We start from the raw sequence: 23,494 nt of genomic DNA on the forward strand, positions 1-23,494 counted from the left end.
GGTTAATTGGATGTAATTGGTTTTATTAGTTTTGAATAGCATTCATACAATAAAATATATTCTAATAGTGTCAGCACCACTTTTAGAAAAAGAGCTGGGTTTCTGTGGTTATTTTTTCTTTAATTCCTGTTGGATTTAATGTTGCCTTTCTTAAAAAAATGCAAATAAATTAATCTAATTTCGAGTAAAACACCCTTACAAAAGTTACAGAGCGTGGTTTTTTTTCCAGTGTAAAAGAAACACTGTCAGACAGACATTAACCCTGGGTTTTATTTTTTTCCGTTGCATTTTTGTTAACAATGGTGCAGTAATAAAGAACAATGCAAATAATTGCTATTTGATCAGTAGAACTGTTGGAAAATGGTGGATCCAATGATCAGTGGAAGATGGAGAAGGGTCAAGGAACCAAGGAGATGGACCACAGACAGAGCTGCTGGAAATTTAGCTGAAAACAAATGCAGAAATAATTAGAGATATTATAGGTATCTTTTTTATTCATCAAGACCATATGTCCCTTTCAGATCTTGAGACACATTTGCCTGGTTTTTATTTTTTATCATTTATTTGATATAAAATTCAAGGTGTCATGATACAAATGGCTACTTACATAGAGGTCATGTCATTGAGTGCGTGGTCCAGTTCTTCACTGATGGCTTTGTACTTGAGTTTCTGAGCATAAAGCTCATCTATGTGCAGGAAAACAGATAAGCAAACAATGAGGGAAAAACAATTGAATGTGTATTTAAGTCAGCTCCTCAGATATTACTAAAGTGTTAGAATTACCAGCAGAAATGCCGTAATCAGCATCCAACCAGCTTTAAATAAATCTTTGAAAATTCAGTGTTTAAGGGAGAATTGATTAAAAGCGAGCTAAGGAGAAACTACACACGGTCAGGTTTGCTGCAGCACGCTGTTACCTTGTCCTTCCAGAAGACATTTGTAATATCCCATTATCTTAGCTTTTTGCCCTGAAATATTTTCTCCTTAGTTGATTATTAGAGATCAACTGCTGGGAATGGTTATGGCTGTAAAATACAGTTTAATCTATCTTCAAAGATGAATAAATTATTTACTTGACTGACTTGACTGAATTATCAATATACTTTGTCCATAATAAATTAATTATATTCCACACTAAGTAATTCCAACCTTTCTCCATCAATTAGACCTGCATTGAATTTTCTTAATATTTGATTACATGGCTTAAATGTTTTTGTAAAGATTTTACATTCCAACCACATCAGTAGTTCTTTCCCAGAATCCGGCTCTAACAGATAAAGCTAGAGACCCACACTCATAAAAAACAGAACTCATAAAAAGGACTGTAGAACATCTTTCATTGTTCATTTGTAGTGATATGAGACTAATGACCCTTCAGCCAAAAAATATTGTGCATTATATTAATAAAACTCAAGTTGATATTTAATACTTTTTTTATGGTTTGTTGCAGCAGATAAAAGAACATGGAATTATCTTCTTTCTACGAAAGTATAGCCAAAGCCTTATTTCCATGGAATTAGTACAATTAATTTAAATGCCTTTGATATATCATCAATATTAATGCCAATCTCTTGATTAGGAAGTCCATTAAATGAATGTGCTTAACTGTGTTTCCCTGTGATTTAGATTAACCCATTATTCTGATTAACCATGATTCACAGCGTTTACAGTTATAGATACACTAGTAAAAAGAAACGTCATACCTCCCGAAATAAGTATTTGACAATGACATTGACAATGTCATATTTTTTCAGTCAAAATTTAAGTCATGGGCATATTTCCAATTGATAAACTTCAGCTGTCAGATCGGATAAACTAACTTATTGTGTGTGCACAGAACTGATCCAACCCTTATCTTATTTTGCCAAGATTTTCAAACTCCAGAAAAATCATCCAACCAATTTTGGAGTACCAAGGTCAAGATACAAAGAGCATTAATCATGCTTTTACACTTGTAAAAAAATAAATGAAGCAATAAAAAATAGGATAAACATAAAACAGTATAATACAAAATGACAGCAAAAGTAAACCAAGGTTGAAACTTAAAGAGAAATTAACAAAATACAGAGACTTAAACCCATAACAGCACATTTACAAAATCGCTACTCTTATGACTTGCTGGAAAGGATTTGCAACCCTGAGAGCTTCTGTATACTTTTGTATGAAAGGGTTAAATATGATGCCATACATCAAAAATCTGAAGCTAAGACACAAGCATAAACATTGGTATTTTCTTATTTCCACATATTCTATTCAGCTTTTCAAAGTAGAATGGTGGCGAGATGGTTTGATGCCTCACTTTACCACACTAAAACTCATCTTCTTAATTCTGGACACGAGATTTATTGATGTGAATTTTTGAGAATTCGGAATAACTGCTTATAATTTATTATTAGTATTATCTAATTATTATTTAATTATTGCTAACATTTATAATTACCACACTGAACACACACTGTGAAGAACATTACTGAAGACATACTGCACTAACAATACATTTAGCACAATGAACAGGATAAAAATCGAATTATTACCTTCTAAATCATCAATAGTCTTCTCCAGCTTGGCTACGGATCTCTCAGCAAACTCCGCTCGGGTCTCAGCCTGAGAGAAAAGGAAACATCGTCTGAGAAAATATTTTTTCATGGGACAAAAATCCTCTAACAAGAAATGCATCCACTAACCCAGAGGCCCCGCCAGGCACTACTATGTCTTACATGCTTGACTTTTTTGTTCTTTTCTGTCTCTGCTTTTTCCAGTAGTTCTACTACTACTACTATTACTACTACTGTTCCTTTCCCACCCAACACAAAAGTCCCTTAATACAAGAAAGCTACGTCTTAAAAGACCCCATCATACGCTCTTATAACACTTGTAAAGCACTCTTAACAGGACAGAGTATATTATGACACAACCACAGCACTTTTGCCCCCAAAGGCATGCACAGGTTAACTTTGAAAATTATAATGTATATTTTTAAAGATTTTAAACAGCATTGTTTCTTCATGCTTACCTCTTTCAGCTTGTCAGTCAGGATCTTGATTTCCTCCTCATACTTGTCCTCTTTTTGAGAGTACTGTGATCAGAAACACAATTCAGTAGACTGGACTACAACAATCCATCAAACAGTTGCAGTTAGTTCAGAATGCTGCTGTCCTCACTAAGACCAAGAGAGTGGACCGTATAACTCCAGTTCTTAGATCTTTACACTGGCTTCCTGTCTGTCACAGAATAGATGTTAAAATCCTGCTGCTGGTTTATAAATCTCTGATGGTCTTGGGCTAAAATACATCCCTGACCTCCTGGTCTGTTATGAACCAATCCTCAGGTCGTCAGGATCATACCGACTTTCTGTAGCCAGAGTTAGAACCAAACATGATGATAAATATGATGATTCAGCTTTTATACCCCTCAACTGTGGAACAAACCCCCAGAATGCATCAGGGCTGCTGAAACTCTCAGTTGCTTTAATTCACAGTTGAAAACCTTTTTATTTACTGTTGCATTTCAGTAATATCCCACAATGAACTACATAATGAATGAATAATGAACTACTACAATCTCTTTTGTTTACTCTTTTTAACTTATGTTTGTCTGTCTTTAATTCTGTTAAACTCCTACATATCAAGGTGTTCTTCTGACATTCATTTCGTGTTTTTAGGAGGGTGCAGGTCAGATCTGGACGTTTCACTTCAATTACAGATGCTCTAGGTAATCGAACATCTAAAATCTAAAGGCGTACTCAACAAACTGCCAGATGTTCAGTGTGGCCTTACCTTTTCAGCCTGGGCCTCCAGAGATTTGAGGTTGTTGGTGACATTCTTCAGTTCCTCCTCCAGTTCTGCACATTTACTTATTTTTTTAAAAGAAACAAGGAGAGATAAAAATGGGAGTAAGATAACAGAATAGGTTGGTGTACACATATGTGTATGTATATATAGGGTACAATAGGGTTCCTGCACTGCAGGAGTGCTTGAAACAACAATGCCCCCCCGATCACAACCATATTCCATAATTCATCTGAAGATGCAGAGGAAAAGATGCATATCAAGTTTGGTGCAAATCCGTGCGGCAGTTCTTGTGATATAAAGCACTCACATGATGGCGCCCCCTAGAGTTGGACTTTTTCCAAAATTGGCACAAGGTCACTAGGTCAATTAATTTTCGGTTATTATCTTTTATCATTGTCAAGATATTAGCCGTTATTTATTTTGCTAGTTCTCGCATAATGTTGAAAAATGTGTGACTTGGTTATGAAGCGAAAATTAAATTTCTTTTCCAAATATTGTTTTTACAGATTGGACTCAAATTTTATGGGCCAAAATTTGATAATGATCAGGTAAAAACCCTCACATGGGGACACACGGTTCAGGGGATATGAGTCAAAACTTATTTTTTCTGGCATAGTGCCCCCTTGTGTCTGACAAGTGTCATTTTTTGTAACTGCCATCAGGATGGGGTGATGGTCCAAGCCCAGTGAACGTTCATTCATACGCATATGGTTTGGGCTGCCCAATGACTTTTAGGTGCGGCGGAAAAAGAATAATAATAAAATGGAACAAAAACAACAGGGTTCCTGCACTGCAGGAGTGCTGGGAACAGCGATGCATTGCATCAGCCGGTTCCTGCGCATCTCCGCAGGCTCGAACCCTTAATAATAAAAAACGAAACAAAAACAATAGGGTTCCTGCATTGCAGGAGTTGTAGTAACAGCGATGCATCACATCAGCTTGTTTCTCCGCTACTCTGCCGGCCTTTGACCCCTAAAAATTCAAAAACGGAACAAAAACAATAGGGTTCCTGCAGTGCGGGAGTGCTTGGAACAGAGATGCATCACATCAGTTGTTCCTGTGCTATTCCACAGGCTTGGACCCCTAAACATAAAAAGAGGAGATTATATGTTGTATGCAGTTTGAGACAGATGTGTTTTGAGTCTAGATTTGAACTGGAGTAAAGAGTCACTATTACAGAGGTCCGGTGGGAGTGAGTTTCAGAGTTGGGGAGCAGAGAGACTGAATGCTCCCAGGTTGTAGATGGATTTGACGGTATGGAGCAGGATTTTGAAGGTGATTCTGAATGTAACGAGGAATCACCAATGGAGCTGCTGCAGAACGGGGTGCTGGTGTGAACAGAAGGGGTTCTGGTGAGTTCTGAACAAGTTGGAGCTTACAGAGAGATTTGTTGGGGAGACCAAAGAAAAGTAATTATAAAGTAATTATAACTTAGACGATTAAATTATTAAATTTTATTGCAAGCTCTTAATAAAAGTTCACAATTAAATTGTTTTTCATGTTGTATTTCTCTATAATTGTAAGGTCCCTTCAGAGAGAATTTATGACTTGATAAATGATAGAGATAGATGATACAGTGATAAATTATTATAATTATTACTACTTAATTTTTTAAGAGACAATTATTAATTATTAATAATTTAATGTGGCGACACTTTAGCTCATACTCTCTTGAGCATGGATTAATGATTAATCCATGGCTGAAACTTCCAAGGGTCCATGATTACTGCTGTTTTGAAATGAAGCAGAAAGTGTTTTAGTATTCTGCAATAAACCAAGACAATTGCGCCAGCCATTCACAAGTGAAGTGAATTGTACATTTCTATATTCTCTAATAAAGTTTAAAGGGGACCTATTATGAAAAACAGGTTTTTTCTTGCTTTAACATATATAAAGTGGTCTCCCCTCAGCCTGACAACTCAGAGAAGGAGGAAAGCAACCAAATTCTGCAGTGTCTGTACAGCCGCCCGGATGAGACGTCCAGTGTGATGTGGATCTACGAGCCGTTCAGATTCTGCTCCCGTCGTTACGTAACGACGAGCGCGATTTACATAGGTTGGCCTCCGATGCGTGAAACCACGCCCACAACTAACTCCGCCGGCCGGAGCTTCCACCATTTTTTCGTAGCGGTGTATCGCGTCATTCAGGCAGCCAATCAGCACAGAGCCTCATTATCATAGCCCCGCCCACTCAGAATCCTGCATAGATAATGAGGTTAGAGAATGGGAAGATAAAGACATGGTTTAGAGGCTGAATTTCTAATTTATTTAGCAAAAACAATCAAAAGCTTGTTTTTAAGACATTCAAGGGCTGTATAAAATAGGTATTAGATGCCTTAATAAGACCCCTTTAAGCTTTGCCTGGTCTGAGAAAAAATCAGACCATGTCTAAATTAAGATTGTGTGCCGCTATTGAGCAAAGGAATGCTTTTTTTAGTGCATGTCTTAATCCCACATATCAGTGGAAAATGTAAATAAAATATTAAAGTGAGTTTATTAGGCTAATCTTAAAAAACAAGATGATGAAACTCATCTCTGTGCTGAAAGGGTGTATGCATAAACCATTGAAATTCAATTTTGTCCAGGAAATGTTCTTACTCAATATCTGTAAAAAACACTGCTTCCAGGCAAAAGAAAAACAAGAACAAAAAACAACTGATAAACAAAGAATACACAGCATAATGTAGAAACTCACGCCTCAGCCAGCTCTGCCCTCTCCTCTGTACGTTCCAGCTCTCCTTCCACAATCACCAGCTTACGAGCAACCTGGGGGGGGAATGGAAAACATTACATCTTTATTGTCACTTTGTCTTGATGGTTGGAGACACGGTCACAATTTAATACAAACTATAACATTTTTGAAGACATTTTGAAGGGGTGCCAATTCTACTGCCCGTTGGTTTATGTAGTGAAATCTCAAAATGTGAGCAGAAAGGTCACTGCTGTACAAGAGAGACATCTGTTTAAATGGTCCTGCTTTATATCCTTTAAAGTAAGAGTAACGGTGTCAGCTCAGTCAAAAGGCAGGTAAAATATGGTGCTAAAAGTATGTGTGTGTGATGATTAATAAGAGGACAAGGGTGATCAGGAATATGAAGGTGCAAGAGAAGGGGGATTTGAGATTCCTTTATTAATCATTTTGCAATGAAATCTCATTCCAATACAACCAGTACTGGAGTTGAGGGGGGATGAGGGGGGGATGGCTTCCCCCCTGAAATAAAAACGGTCAAAATCATCCCCCCTGTAAAACTGCCATCCCCCCTTTCCATCCCTTATGTCATTTCATCAATGAATGTGGTTTTACTGCTATTTCAACATTTAGAGTCATCACCAGAAAAATAACTTATTTGACAATTTTCACTTGAAATAAGTAGGAAAATCTACCAGTTGGACAAGATTTATCTTCTATCTTATCTTTTTCGCAAAAAAATCTTGTTCCACTGGCAGATTTTTTCTACTTATTTCAAGTGAAAATCTACTGAAAATTGTTGTTTTTTCCAGTGATGAGTCTTGTTTAGAGAGATTTTTTTTACTAAATTTTAACATTTTAACTAGAAATAAGACAAATATTCTTGTTAAGATTTTGAGTTTTTGCAGTGATCCATGTTACTTATCCTGTGAAGGACAGAGTCATATTGATAAGTTCAGAAAAGTGTTTTTTATTGTTGTGTTTTGATGTATTTGATGTAAGCCCAGTGGATATTTAAAGCTTACAGAAGGCTGAATTTAACTGCTGCTATGTCATTCCTGCAGTATTTCTGCAGGTGTTTTGGTCAGTGATATTAGTTGTAATATATTATATTATTTGTAATCAGCACAAATTATCTGTCCCCATATGATCAAATCCACCATCCCCCCTGATTTTTTTTTACAACTCGAGTACTGAATACAGCCCATCTAAAGAGAACAGAGAAAACAAAGGCAGACAGGTATATGAGGCTGCAGCCAACGGGTCAGTTTCATTAGGTGAGAAAAAGGGTGACAGGAGGAAATAGGAGGAGAGAAAAAAACATCTTCCCACTGTATAAAAACACACACACACAAAAAAAACCCACCTCAGCCCAAAAGCAACATACTACAATCTGACAACATCAGCAGGGAGCAGAACGTCTTCTTATCGTAACGTGCAGGTGGGGAGATAGAATAGAATAGAATAGAATACATCTTTATTGTCCACCAGGGGTGGAAAATTGTCTTTGGCTCACCAAAAAACAAACATCTCTAAAAAACAGACAGCTCTAGGACAACAACATACATACATGGTTACAGAGATTGTGGTTCGACCAGCCTGCCAAGGTCAAACTGAAATATCAATAATCGTATTTGGATCAGGCTAACCCCAGTCATTTTCCATCTGCCTTAAAGTCTCTCTGGTTCGTCTCAACGGCGACTAAAAACAGCCAAATTTGTGGTCAATTTCCGCCAAGTTGAGCTTCCAACTTCTTCAAGGTCTTTTCCATCCCGGCCGCCAATGAGTTCAGAAACCACAGCTAGCCTGCGATTCTGTTCAAGAATCGCGTCCAGTTTGGAATTATCCTCACACTCTCTCACACTTGTTCATTTATTTTTATTTATTTATTTATTTCAACTTAGTTAGAGTAGCCGTTTCTGCATTATTTGTTTTACACGGCACCTTTCTTAGTTTATTACTTCTTGATAATTGTCTGGGATTGTCTTTATGCACCTTCCCGGAGGTCGTAAGGTAGTCTGGTTAAACTACTGATAACAACAGGTTTTCTTTCTTTTGTAAGGTAGCATGCATCTCTGTTTGGATGCTTCTGCTAGGTAAGGAGATGTTGTTTTTGGGGGATAAGGGATTGGCACGATCCCATTTTTGCAAATGTTTGTGTATAATTATTATGATGATTTTTTTTTTTTTGTTGCTTTGGTCCACCTTCTCCTTTTGGTCTGTTTTATTACAAATTGAATTGCCTGCCCTTTAATGGCCCAGGTTAACAGAGCATTGTCCAGTGTGGGTGGGGATGTTACATTTGTGAGTTTAAATTGTAAAGCCTTAAATAATCCAATTAAGCGGAGTAAGGTGTTGCACTACTTGTGCCATCTCAATGCTTATATAATATATTTGCAAGAAACTCAGTTAAAGGAAATGGATAATGTCAGACTGAAAAATAACTGGGTTGGGAAAATGTGCTACTCCTCATTTTCTAGTAAATCAAGAAGTGTTGCTATTATTGTGCATAGGAATATCCCTTTTGTTCAAGTTAAGACAATCTTGGATTCTTCTGGCCAATTTATAGCTGTTATGGGACACGTTTTTGACATCAAGGTGACTTGTAAATATTTATGTTCCCAACTGGGACGATGAGTCCTTCTTCAGACAGGTTTTCTCAATGTTATCAGACTTATCTAGGTATGGTTTAATGTTAGGAGAGGACTTTTACTGCTGGATGGATTCCTCTTTAGACCGCTCTTCCTCGACCCCGGCTGCCCAGTCAAAGTCAACTAAAGTGATCCAAGCCTTTATGAAGGAGTTTAATAATGGTGACCCTTAGCGTTTTTTCAATCCAGACAAACTTTCACATAGGCATCATAGCTATACCAGAATTGACTTCTTTTTAGTGGACAACTGTAGATATGGCTGTAAATATGACCCGATTGTTGTAGACCATGCCTCAATTTCTACTAATGTTTATTCTCAGAAGTTTGTTAATTCAAGGCCTCTAGATGCACATTTGCTGTTGGATACACATTTTGTTAAATACATTTCTGAGCAGTTAAATTTTTTTTTTCCAGGTTAACAAAACCCCAGGGGTAACAGCCTCTGTGCTGTGGGAAGTGATGAAGGTCTTTATCAGCGGGGAGATTATTTCCTATAAGGCTCACCAGGTAAAGCCTAGAACAGGGGTCGGCAACCCGCGGCTCTAGAGCTGCATGCGGCTCTTTAGCGCCGCCCTAGTGGCTCCTGGAGCTTTTTCAAAAATGTTTGAATCTTTTTTTTTTCCCTTTTTTCTCCTTTTTTCCCTTTTTTTCTCAACATTTAGATTTTTTTCTCAACATTTCAACTTTTTTCTCGACATTCTGACTTTTTTCTCGACATTTCAACTTTTGTCTCAAGATTGTAGTTCAACATTAATCTTGACATTTCGACTTTTTTCTCAAAATTTCGGCTTTTTCTCGACATTTCGACTTTTTTCTCGAAGTGCATAATGAAAAAAAAATCTTCCCCCAGTTATAGATAATATAGATACATGCAGCATGTGTTGTCTTCATTCTAAGGCTTATACAAGACTTTTCATTTTTTGCGGCTCCAGACATTTGTTTTTTGTGTTTTTGGTCCAATACGGCTCTTTCAACATTTTGGCTTGAAGACCCCTGGTCTAGAAGAGAGAAGTTAGCCAAGCTATCTCAACTTATTGCACTATTAGACTCTTCATATGCCGTCTCAAAACTACCAGACACTTATAAAGAGCGAATTACATCACAGTCTGAATACGTTCTTATCATGTCACTACTGCACTTCTACTACACTCAAGGTCCAAATTGTATGAGCAAGGAGATAAAACTAGTAAACTTTTGGCTCATCGTCTACGCTCGATATCTGCGTCTCAGTTAATCCCTCAAATTGAGACCAGCTCAGGTGCAACATCTGACCCTCTTGAGGACAATAACATTTTTATGGAATTCTATAAAACACTAAATTCATCTGATTGTCCCCATACATGTGCAGATATGAACTCCTACTGTGAGCATCCTATCACAGTACTGGAACTGGAGGCAGCAGCTAAATTGTTGCAGAGTGGTAAAGGTCCGGGCCCAGATGATCTTAAACATTATGATCACATATGGACACTCTTGTGCCTTAACATGGTGTTTGTAATGGACATCTATGATGTGCAAAGAAATCCAATACAACCACGCCTCGTGCTCAGTTCAGAGCGGTGTAGCTCCCAATCACACCCTTCCAGGTCTCACCGTCATTGCCCATATGAATATTAAAGTCCCCAAGGAGAATGAGGGAGTTCCCAGCAGGGGGACTCTGCAGCACCCCACTTAAGCTGGGGAAACACTGTGCGATTGTCGGCTCGTTTTGAACCGATTTTCCACTTGTGCGACTATTTTTTGGATCGGACCCAATCGTTGGTCGTGCCTCGTGCAGTATACGTGGGGTAACGACGAGAGATTAACACCTCACGACAAAAGATTAACACCCCACGACGAGCTCCCGATCACGAATCGTGTGCTCGCAAGAAAATCAAACGTGTTTGAAATCCTGGTCGCTCCTCGTGAAGGAATCACACAGTTGAAGCAGCTACGACCCGATTGGACTCATCCTTTCACAGAGAAAATGCGCAATCTCTGATGTCACGTCAAAAACTATTATTTGTAGTTTAAAGTGTTGCAAATTCACATTACAAATCATGTTTTAATAGCAGAAAAAAAAGACCGCATTTCCCACATCTGCCCAGCCAATTCCTTGTCCAATCACGACGTTGTCTAATCTTTTTTGATTTATCGCCACACAGAATGGCACAAATTGTATTGGCAGCGCGTTTGTTTTTGCTGAGCATCTTGGGCGTCTCCCACTTCGGGGTTCCTCCTCTTCCACTTCTTTTTGATGTTGCAGTTCCAGTAACAGAAGTCCGACGTGAGGATTATGATCGTATAGTGTGAGCAGACGGGTCGCATCAGAGCATCGGGTCGTACAGTGTGAGACCATAAATCGTGGGCTGTGAACTTTTGAACTCAGCGATCTAGTCGTGCAGTTTGAGATGGGGCTGAATCAAACGATTTAAAATATCGCACAGTGTATGCCCAGCTTAAGGACTCCAGAAAGGTGGGTATTCTGAACTGTTGTTTGGCACATCGGCACAAACATCAGTAAGAATCCCCCCCCCCAACCAAAGTCAGAGGGAGACACCCCTCTGGTTCACTGGTGCCAACCCCAATGTACCGGCACCAAGCCAGGGGGCAATAGGTTTGCCCACCCCTGCGCTGCACCTCTCACTCCAGAGTGGAACATACTCCAACCCTCTCAACGGCTTCCTTAGTCTTACCCAAATGTCAAGGTGGGTCCAATTATACTTTTTAGCTGGGACTTCTTGACCTCATTCACCAGCTCAGGCTGTTTCCCTGCCAGAGAGGTGACATTCCTTGTCCCTCGAGCTACTGTAGCTCCTGTAACCAAAGATTGGATGACTGGGTCCCCCGCCTTCAGCTGCCACCCGGTTTATATTTCCCTTGAACCCTTTGGTCTCACTAGCACCAATATCATTGTTTTGTTTTTTTTAATTGACAATAATTCTATTCTATTTCACATAAATGTCCTGCCACAACTCATATCCACAATATGTGGGTATGAAGATTATGTCTTGTGGTTGACAAATCATTTTATAAACAATCTGAACTTCTCCTTTGAGAAATAAAGCATTTCTGTTTTGCCATAGTTCATTCCCATTTTACAATATATCCATTTACTGTAGTTTGAAGTTAATGCAAAGACGTTTTCCTCACATTTGCATTTACTTTCAGCCAAAATACCCTGGAAAAACGAGAAAGGATTGAAACGTGTGTCCAAGAATTTCCAATCAGTATTCATAGCCCCAGATATTTGCTTATTCCAAGGAAAATTACAAAAAAAAGTGACATTCGACAGTGTGAATGGATACAATGATTAAAAAAAAACAAGAAAAACTCACCTCCTCATACTTGCGATCGGCTTCTTCTGCAATGTGTTTAGCTTCTTTGAGCTGGATCTCCTGGAGCTCCATCTTCTCCTCATCTTTGAGAGCCCTGTTCTCAATCACCTTCATACCTCTGCACACACACACACGCGCACACACACGCGCACACACACACACACACACACACACACACACACACACACACACACACACACACACACACACACACACACACACACACACACATAAAATGTATTATTTATTGGTATTTTCATCTATTAACTTATTTAACCAGGAGAATAAAGAGTAGACAATTACAAACAATACATTTATTAAGTAATCAATCAGAATTATATCTTCAAGGCAAATATCAAGCAGATGTGTTTTTCTTTCATGTCAAAGCCATTTTTGAGGTTTACGGGGCTATTATTACTGTGTTAGTTACTTTTTTGTTATCATAAAGCAGTGATGATACTAAATATGGAATAATTTTGTTTCCAGAAACATTAGCTATTCTGTTTCATTCCGCTCATCATGTAAAATCATTTCATGAGAAAAGGTAAAAAGAATTTTATTCCACTTCCTGGGTGACCGTGTAATACTAAATATTAAAAATCAAACTGAGTGGCCAATTCCAAAGAAGTTGGGACTGCATGTAAAATGTTGATTAAATGATTACAGAGAATACATACATACAATTTCTATATACAAAATACAATTATTTGAAAATCCAATAAATACTACGTTGTTAATGTCCAATAGAACATTAACAACATAGCAGATGTTCAAACTCCAGTTGCTGGAATTTTCAGGATGGGAAAATTGGCCCATTCTTGTCTGATGCATGATCCTAGTCGGATCCTAAGAGCGCTGAGTCGTCAACCCTATATTTCTTATTTCATGATGAGTCAAATGTTTTCAGCACCACGACTCTTTTCCTGCAAAGCCAAGCCATTGTGATGGATGTATTATGGTTTAGCATAGTCTTACAGAAATATACAAGGCTTTCCATTAAAGACACACTGGATAGGTGTGGGAAAGATTTTTCCCATTAACCCTAGTTGAAATTGCTACCGTTGGTTAAGGCAGTAGCACTTGGACTAACTTTCCGGTGAATTAAGCTGCAGAGGAGGGATGTCCTTTAACACTTTGGCAACATATAGAGGGCAACAAGTGGCATGTAAACCTGTTTGTGTGCGGGAGATTGTTGACGCAGAACATGCTTATTATTAACTGTCGACTATCTCTCACCCCACTGTCAACTGTGACTGTGGCTGCAGTTCACATTTCTACCACATGGCGTCACTGTCACACTTCCAAACATTGGGAGCACGATTTGCCTTAAAAACTGTACTTTTCAACATTGATGTGGTATGTAAGCTGCCCACGCCATGAGCACTAATGCAACTCTATACCATCAGAGATGCAGGGGTTTGAACAAAGCTCTCATTGTCCTAGTAGAGCTTTGAAATCTACAGATCAAATCTCCTGGTGGTTCCAAGGTCTCACTTTGTGACTGGGGGAGACGGAGCTGGTTCAGGTGGAGCTCCCACACCCTGGGATTAGGTCAACCTTTCTGTCAGGTGTGCTACAACTCTTAATGATTTTACATCTTTTTTTTTTCTTTTAATAAAACAATAAATTAAAAAAAATAAATTAAGAGAAAAATAATTAAATAAAAATAATCTTTTTTTAAAAAACTTCTCTTTTTACCCTATACTACTATTTACTCGAAAGAGAGCATGGATAATAAACTTGTCTCTGTATTTTCTTTTGCCATTACTTTCTATTCTAGTGTTATTTTCAGTTTCTATTTTATTTTTACGACTTTGCTTTGTTGTATTTTATTCATCTGTACAGCACTTTGGTTGCCTTATGGTATGTAAAGCACTTTTTCTAAATAAAGTTTGATTGGTTGATTGACTGAATGTGCTGATAACAAGCTGGATAATCCTTTCTAGCCCAAAGGACACAGCGTCAATTGCATCAATATTATGAACTTTGATGCTTTATTTAGGTTAAACAAAAATGGATTAGATTATACCCACAATTGGGAAATTCACTTGTGACAGTAGCAAAAAGAAAAAAATATGATGGTGTTGCGATGGCCTCCAGTACTACTGTGCGAAACCTTGGTGTTATTTTGTGTTTTGGCGTTTAAACAGGTTTGTCAGGTTTGTAAGACAATATTTTTCCATCTCCATAACATCACAAAGATTAGGAGCATCCTCCTGGAGTGATGCAGTAAAACGAATTCCCGCATTTGTAACCTTGTAGACCAGATTACTGTAATGTATTATTAGCAGGATGTCCAATTAATTCTCTGAATAGGATCCAAAATGCAGCCATTGGCTTCCTATAAAACTCTGAATCCTATTCAATATTGTATTACTTGTGTATAAAAAGCCTAAAATGCCCTATCTCTGTGATATTTGCAATACCTCATAGTGTCTTATATTCCAGGTTTACTCATAATTCCCACAGTGTAGATTTGGAAGAAAGACCTTCTGCTATCAGGAACCATCACTATGGAAACAACTTCCAATCTGGGTTAAGGAGGCTCACACCACCTCCACCTTTAAAACCAAACTTAAAACATTTCTGTTTAGTAAAGCCTATAGTTAGTGTAAACTTTAGTGTGTTAGAGCCAGTAGTCATAGCTGCAGCTACAGGACACGATTAGAGCAGCTGGTCTTAAACATAGCCTCATATGCTGCTATAAACCTATGCTGCAGGGGGACACCGATATGATCCACTGAGCTGTGCCCATCACCCCTTCTTCTCTCTGCTTCTCTTTCCTTTCTTCAAATCCACTCTCAGTTCTTAATTAGAAGTACTTCATCATTGTTCTTGTAGTTTGTTGCCCTCTCCTTTTCTCTTCTGTGCATGTTTACAGGCCAGAGCTTCAGGAGCTGCATGCTGCCCTGCAGTCCCCCCCTCTGGTCACCTCAGTGCTTGCTCCCCCCTGACTGTATGGATGTCTCTGTTGGATACCTACTGACATCCTGACCAGCAGTCCCAGCCTCGGACCACCTCAGTCAGTACGTTTACATGAACAGAAAATCGAAACTGTGCCTGAATCCGGCCGATATCGAATTTTTAAAAGCCATGTATAGACCTTAGTCGGGCTGTAGTCGAACCGAACTGAAGCTCTTGAGATTGAGATTTTAGCCCCAGATAATGTGTCCTAATTCGAGCTATTTCGGCATGTATACACAACCCACGCTCAATCTGGCTACTGACTGCCCTGGGACTCCCCCTTCAGGAAGTGACGAGCCGCGAGAGCGGTAAGTATAATAGTCATGGAATTACAACAACACGGTAACAGAAGAAGAGGGAGACCTTGCGTGCATCTTACTTGCAACGTGCTCAGGCTTGGTATGTGTGAAATTTACAGAGCTGCTGCGTCATTAGTGTCCATTTGTTCACATGATGGTATCCTCCTTCAAGGTTGTTTACTAATTGGACTGTGTCCATTCAAAATTGAATAGCATGGTGGATGTGTGTTTGGCGCCACCTAGTGTTGCGGAATCAAACACACCTCATTCAATAATCAATTATCTTCTCACCTGTCATTATTTCAGTAATAATTGCCTGGGGGTCATATTCTGGGTCTCTGGAAAGAGCCTAAAAATAACTTAAATTTTAATAGAAGCTTTATAAACAAAATTGAAACCGGAAATTGAAATGTTAACGAATGTCAGTGACTGTAAGGGATCCAATGAATTGCTTGGTTCGACACCAAAGTGACTGGCCAAGTAACGTGAGTAGTGGCCTTTTCAGTTACAGGTGCAGACCTATCAGTAATCAGATCAATATAGCTGACTTCGGATTCGATGAAGCCTCCTGTGACAAGGATGTTTCGTTATAGTCTAATTTTGGCCCTTATTCCACGCCATACAGCTGCTCCGCCTGTAACTTTCCTTTACCTTCTTGTGATCATGAAGGGAACTGCCATACACTGATAGTGTATGTATGTCAGTGATGATTTGGGACATTAACCACACAGCATGTTTCCAAGTACTGTAAAGCAACCTCGAAGACCAACTGCTGTGGCCAATCAGGTTTCTTCCTGGTGCAGTGGACATGTTGTATAATGCATGTAGCCATCCATCTTTATCACAAGGGTGGGGGTGGGGGTTGCCTGGGTGTATGTATCTGTATAGTATGCTGTGTGTATGTGTGTGTGTGTTGTATGAATGAGGGTATGGGGAGTGGGGGGGTCAAGCGGGATTGTTTCTTTTCTCTTTTTAATGTAAAGCACTTTGTGTTGCATTTTATCTGCATGAAAGGTGCTATATAAATAAATACATTTTAAGTTTTAAGTTTAAAACAGCTAAAATCAAGGCCAACATTGTGCTTGTCCCAGAAAAACAATCAGACACAAACTTTTGATATGCTGTATGCTTGTGGTGATGTGCTTTATTCAGTTCTGACTGAATAAAGAAGTCAGTCACCAGTAATATTAGTGACTTTTTCGTGGCCATGGACCACAACAACAGGAAAAAGAATTGTTTCCTAATTGCAGGATTGGTAATGCTTTGTCAAAGAACACACTGGAGAAGCAATAGTGTGCTTTTATTTAAGATCATTTTGAATGCATAGTTAGAGAGTGGAAGTGGAGGCATGCATTTAAGATAAAATATATCACACAAATCATTACAATAAAACAAAATAGTTTTCAAAACAGTTTTCTTCAGGTAATCCAGCTTCTTACAGAAACCTGTATGTCAGTGATGATTCATAAATATGCATGGAAGAGAGAGTGTGTGTGTTTTTTTTGTCTATATCTGGCCCTGCAATGGACAGCAACCTGTCCAGAGTGTACCATTGCCTTTTGCCTGATTAGCTGGAATAGGGTTTACTAGATCTTCCTGACCCTGAATTGGTATAAGTGGATATAAATAATGGATGGATATATTGAAATAATTAACAACTGTCCAGCTTTTATAATTTTTTAATGGTATTTCACTTTCTACACTGTGTCTTTAACCTTGTGAAGAACGTTGTGAGCCTCTCTCTGTGAAAGGTGCTATTCAAATACATTTTACTTACTTACTTACAGTGAAATTATCAACTTCTTTAGTTTACTGTCCCGATTTACTGCAGCTTTGAATTTGAAAGTCACTTTGCAACATTGTGACTGCCGACTACCATGGTAATAGAGTCATTATTTCATCAGGATCTTTTTTCTAGTATGTGAAAAAAATGTTGAAGAATTAGTAATATCAAAAAAGAAGTCACCTCTCGCTCTCATCAGCTGCCTTTTCAGCTTCTTCCAGTTTCTGCAGTGCAGTTGCGAGTCTCTCCTGAGCTCTGTCCAGCTCCTCCTCAACCAGCTGGATGCGTCTGTTCAAGGAAGCCACTTCTGCCTCAGCCTTAGCACAAATAAATATGGTGGAGATTAATTTAATACATTATTTCAGCCTACATGACTAATGTGCCAATATTGATATGTTTCATTATGGCACCTTGTATAACCCCTTGGTAAAAAAACGTTTTCTAAAAATGAAACCACCAGATCTGTGGGATGTCCATTCAACTCTTTTACAATATTTTGAAGAGAAATAGATGCCGAATTTCACTCAAAACTCTTTTATTGAACATCTGAACATTATGGCATTGCCGTGTGAATGTGTTTGAATGTGTATGAATGTTTGGTGGTGGTCGGAGGGGCCGTTTGGCGCGATATGGCAGCCACGCTTCCGTCAGTCTGCAGGGCAGCTGTGGCTACAAAACATAGCTACCACCACCAGTGAGAATGTGTATGAATGAATAATGGTCTCTGTAAAGCTCTGGGTGCCTTGAAGGGCGCTATATAAAACCAAGCCATTATTTTTATTATAAACATGCCATCATTAAAACGTGAAGCAAATAAAAAAAGAATATGTACACAGAACTCTTAGTTCTCCTGCTGTACCCAGATAGTTAATACTAATATATCTTGTCTTATGTACCTTTGACAGTGTGTGATACTCCATACATAGTGACCTGGAAGGAATGAGTCATCTGCCTAATATGGACCTGAACCATTGTTACGCTTGCAGTCAAGGTTAAGCATGAGACGCCATAGTGAAAATAGGGTTCTAAATCCTACCAACAGCTGTGTGGACTATCTACAAGGCATGTTGAAAAGGAAATGTAACAGAAAGTAGTAATTACAACATGGAAAAGGTCTTGGTTTTGCACTAGATTACATTTTTTTCCCCCCGATTCTAACCTGGATTGTTACCATATGCTATTGTTTGTTAGTATCAGATGATATAAAGTCAACTTTATCTACAGTTTCAGTGTGTGATTCTGGTTTGTCTTGGCCAGTGCACACTTGCAAAATAATTTTACAGTGACAATCAGAAAGAGAGAATGAAGACAGACACAGACACACGTGTTTGTATCTCTCCTCTCTCTTTTCTTCATTCTCTTTTTCTCGTCTCCTTTTTCCTGCTCTATCTGACTGGCCTACGGCAGGAGGGTCCCCCCTTTTGATCCAGGTCCTGGTCCAAGTTTCTTCCCTCCTAAAGGGGAGTTTTCATGCCACTATTTGACTTAAGGGAGTTTTTACCTTATGTAATAATTGCTCGGGGTCATGTTCTGGGTCTCTGGAAAGTGCTTAGAGACAACTTGTGTTGTTATAGATGCTATATAAAGGGGCAGCTGGTTGTGCAGCCGTCTCACAGCAAGAAGGTATTGGGTTCAATTCCCACCGGGGAGGCTGTGGGCGCTGAGGGAGTGTTAAGTTTCCCCATGACTTCAGCCCCCAAACAGTTTGCATGTTCTCCCCGTGTTCTCTTGGGTAGCTAATGTGAGCTACCCTCACAAAAACATGCAGCAGTCCTGGGCTATACATGCCCCCTCTGGCCAACCGGGGCGCCAGATCACTGGCCGGAATAACGTGATCCTTCCACGCGCTACGTCCGGCCGGAGAATCCTCACCCTGTCTGGTGAAAAGAAGCGGCCTGCTCACTCAGGAGACCTGAGCTCAGTGCAGGCCCCTCACTGGGTTGGTAGAGGGAGCAATGCCCAGGACTGACTTAGGTAAGAGCACTGGGTGATATAAAAATATATAAAAATATATATTTAGAAAAAAATAGATGCTACAGTATATAAATAAAATTGAACTGAACTGAATTGAAAGTATCTCAGGGTCTTGTTCACAAGTGAGCACTGCAAAAACTCAAAATCTTACCAGGAATATTTGTCTTATTTTTAGTTAAAATGTCTCATTTTTAGTCAAAAAATTCTCATTACACTTAAAACAAGAGTCATTACCAGAAAAATAACTTGTTATTTGACAATTTTCACCTGTTTCAAGTAAATTTTCACTTGAAATAAGTAGAAAAATCTGCCAGTGGGACAAGATTTATCTTCTCATTACAAGCAAAAAAATCTTGTTCCACTGGCAGATTTTTCTACTTATTTTAAGTGAAAATCTACTTGAAACAGGTGAAAATTGTGTTTTTTTCCAGTGATGAGTCTTGTTTTAAGTGTAATGAGATTTGTTTGACTAAAAATGAGACATCTTAACTAGAAATAAGACAAATATTCTTGTTAAGATTTTGAGTTTTTGCAGTGAGGGAACAATGGACCAGGAGATTGATAGGTGGAACGATGGGTGGCGACAGTGATGCAAACTCAGCATCAGTCTTTTGTGATAAAGTCGAAAGGCAAAGCTCTCCATCTACCAGTTGGTCTATGTTCCTACCCTCACCTATGGCCATGAGTTGTAGGTAGTGACTGGAAGAACAAGATACAAATTGCAGAAATAAGTTTTCTCTGTAGGGTGTCCGGGCTGTCCCTCAAAGATAGAGTGAGAAGCTTATTTATCTGGGAGGGACTCAGAGTAGAACCACTGCTCCTCCACATTGAGAAGAGCCAAATGAGGTGGCACAGGCATCTTGTGAGGACGCCTCCCTGACGTCTCCCATCTGAGGTCTTCCAGGCATGTCCAAATGGGAGAAGGCCCTGTGGAAGACCCAGGACAATCTGGAGACACGATGTCTCAGCTGCTCTGGAATACCCTGGGATCACCCAGATGAGCTGGATGAAGTGGCTGAAGTGGGAGAGGAAAGTTTTGGTTTTCATTGTTGAGGCTGCTGCCCCTGCGACCCGACCTTGGATAAGCGGATGGATGGATGGAATTTGATTCAATTCCATTCTGTTCATTTCAATTCAGACTGCCAATACCATATTTTTTTTGCCAGGGGTTGTTGAAAGAAGAGCTAGCAGATTTTTTAGCAATGGCCATGGTTGCCATGGTTATTCAAGCAAGACAATGCTGAATGTCATACAACACAAATTATAAAGGGGACATTTTTTAAAGCACTGAGTGATGTGTTTAACCGGCTTTTCAAAAGGCTTTTCTCCCACTAGGGGAGTTTTTACCTGCCATTGTTTATGTAATAATTGCTCGGGGGTCATGTTCTGGGTCTCTGGAAAGCGTCTAGAGACAACTTTTGTTGTATTAGACGCTATACAAATAAAATTGAATTGAATTGAATTGAATTGAACTGACTTAAAGGAGCATGAAGCTCCTTTAAAGAAATGAGACTCATTAGCGCCACCCTTCACCACGACGGCCGTTGGGGGTACTGCAGCCAACAGCGAAGCCGGCACGGGAGAACGGGGAGAACGTGCATGCAGCGTCATGTGACGTCACATCCGCAGCCCAGCGCGGGAAATTCGGGCCACGAATTGCAGCACATTCTGCAGCACACAGCCTGTTCAAGGCAACGGAGAGATACGCTAGAGGGCTCATTCTTTTTGGTTTGGAACGCTTCATCTGACATTATTACTAGAAAACTTAAAACATATATGAATTTTTTTCATAAATCCTGCCTCAATCCTGCCTCATGCTCTTTTAACTATAGTACAGATGTTTTTCCTATTAAAAAGTATAGTGTTTCATGAGACGAAGCTCAGATAATGATCAACAAGAAGAAAAGGTGTAACGGAAAGTAAAGGAAAGTGTGTAATAGAATCTCTCTCTTTTTTATTTTTATTTAGTATATTAATAGTGTGTTGGTGACATAAAATGTGAGGTATTTGGTTTAATCTTTCATCCGAACGAGCAAGCTGACGGTAAACTCAGCACTGTGCGTCAAATGGAGGATTGTGAGATACATAGTGACCTGGAAGGAATGAGTCATCTGCCTAATATGGACCTGAACAATTGTTATGCTTGCAGTCAAGGTTAAGCATGAGTGAAAATAGGGTTCTAAATCCTACCAACAGCTGTGTGGACAAGGCATGTTGAGAATGAAATGTAACAGACAATAGTAATTAAACTTGAAAAACGTCTTGGCTTGCACAGACTAAATTGGAATACATTGCAACTTTTTTTCCCAGATTCTGACCTGGATTGTTACCCCTATCCTATTATTTGTTAGTATCAGATGATATAAAGGCAACTTATCTACAAATTAAGTGTTTGGTTCTGGTTAATCTTGGCCAGTGCTCACCTGCAAAAGAATTTTACATTGAAAATGGGACTCTTCCTGATTAAATAAAAGCTTAGAAAAATTTAATTTCAAACTCTTCGAAATGTAATATAACATCAGAACAGACATGGTTTGCATCAAATTACTATATCTTCTAAAGTGGAAGTTCCATTCACAATTGTTTAATAGCATGGTGGATGTTACAAACTCTGTGTTAATAACAATGCTTACTGTTCTATCTGAACTGTATTACTTACATCAGCGGCTTTTTTGTCAGCAACTTCAAGCTTTTCCTGAGCATCCTTTAAAGCTTCAGAATATTTATCAAGTTCATCCTCTGTGGACTTCAGCTTCTTTTGCATTTGAATAAGTTCATCTTCATGCTGGTGGTGGAGGAGACCAAAGAGAGTTAGAGGGAATCCAACAATGTATTTTTTCATTAAATTACTAACACTGCTATAACTATTGCTTCTTTTCAAAATGACTATTAATGAATCCATCTGTAGCATTTTCACTTGAAAGATATTGGTATCAAAATCCATAATCTTGATTCCATATGAAGGAATTTGAAAGAAGCTGAATTTTCCATTCTACAAATATGGGTGTGTTCACATTAATATAAATGTTTATACTGAGAATATATGATTAGTAATTGTTCTAGTAATCCAATCTTACTAATATGTCTAGATGAGTTTAGACTACATGTAGGGGCAAGGGACATATCTGTCAGCTTGCTGCATTGAAATAATAAATTATTGTTAATGTGTGTTACATGTTTGAGAAATAAAATAATTTACTTGAATATTTTAATATACAATTATAATTTGAAACATGAGGACCACTCATAAAAAAAAAAAAAAAAAATTCTACCTGGGACTTGACCAAACATGTTATCAAGTTTTTAGAAATTGTTACACTGTTATGTTATGTAAGGTTTCAAACTCAATTGAATTACACATATAATTTTCATTTCTATAGGATTTTGACAGGTGATCTTCACGCATTCATAACATACTTGTTTGCTTCTCTCTTCTGCTCCCTTCTTGTCTGATTCTGCTTGTTCAGCTTGGTCCAAGGCATTTTCCTTGTCCAACTTCAGCATTAGCATCTTTTTCTTGATGGCTTCCATTTTTGCGGTTGGAGGTCTGTTGCAGAAAGGAAAGAGACGGAGATAAATATGTTACGGGCAGATGGCTTGAGAACCTGGCAAGCTGGAAGAGAAAAGGAATTTGGAAGCCCTTTATATAGGAGGCCCTCCCACCTCTCCGCCCCTCAGCTTACCCACATGACTACATCCTTTTCTGCTCTCCACAGTTTCATATGGAAATTCAACTTGCACACTTTTTGTCTATCCATCCACCCTTTCATTGGTCATTGATTTAAATAAAGTAATATAACAAACAATATTTCCCTTCTCCGCTCTTGAATACTGCCCCTCGTGTTGGCAGCGTGCTATAGTATGGTCAGGCAAACAAGCTTAGCTTAGCTTCTTGCACGCTTATTTCAAAGTGTGCAAGATAGTTTTTTATAATTATTTATAATTATAAATAATAATTGCGATGGACTTAGTGGACCTGCAATGGACTGGTGACCTGTCCAGGGTGTAACCCCGGCCTCTCACCTGA

General features: G+C 38.8%; 1 protein-coding gene across 2 annotated transcripts; it reads right to left on the reverse strand.

Annotated features, from left to right (window-relative positions):
- Window positions 1-248: 248 nt before the first annotated feature.
- LOC133461460 (tropomyosin alpha-3 chain) lies at window positions 249-23,079 on the reverse strand. Of its 2 annotated transcripts, XM_061742389.1 has the most exons (10): window positions 22,885-23,079; window positions 22,127-22,252; window positions 17,677-17,810; window positions 12,448-12,565; window positions 6,486-6,556; window positions 3,777-3,852; window positions 3,014-3,076; window positions 2,535-2,604; window positions 608-686; window positions 249-445 (listed from the first exon to the last, which is right to left on the reverse strand). In XM_061742389.1, exons 1-10 carry the CDS (start codon window positions 22,996-22,998, stop codon window positions 442-444), a joined length of 855 nt encoding a protein of 284 aa, XP_061598373.1. In that variant the 5' UTR covers window positions 22,999-23,079; the 3' UTR covers window positions 249-441. The 2 variants fall into 2 exon arrangements, with proteins under 2 accessions (XP_061598373.1, XP_061598374.1); XM_061742390.1 differs by lacking the exon at window positions 249-445 and having other exon boundaries at window positions 604-686.
- Between the last annotated feature and the right edge of the window lie 415 nt (window positions 23,080-23,494).

Source organism: Cololabis saira, chromosome 15, assembly GCF_033807715.1.
Source record: "Cololabis saira isolate AMF1-May2022 chromosome 15, fColSai1.1, whole genome shotgun sequence".
Classification (NCBI taxonomy): Eukaryota; Metazoa; Chordata; class Actinopteri; order Beloniformes; family Belonidae; genus Cololabis; species Cololabis saira.

Bases quoted from the DNA above. Each gene is read 5' to 3' on its own strand.
- LOC133461460 (XM_061742389.1), bottom strand. From the start codon at position 22,998: ATGGAAGCCATCAAGAAAAAGATGCTAATGCTGAAGTTGGACAAGGAA. The intron at 22,253-22,884 runs GTATGTTATGAA...CTCCACCACCAG, and splicing joins CAGAAGAGAGAAGCAAACAA to CATGAAGATGAACTTATTCA. The intron at 3,853-6,485 runs GTGAGTTTCTAC...TAAAAAAATAAG, and splicing joins AGGGCAGAGCTGGCTGAGGC to TAAATGTGCAGAACTGGAGG.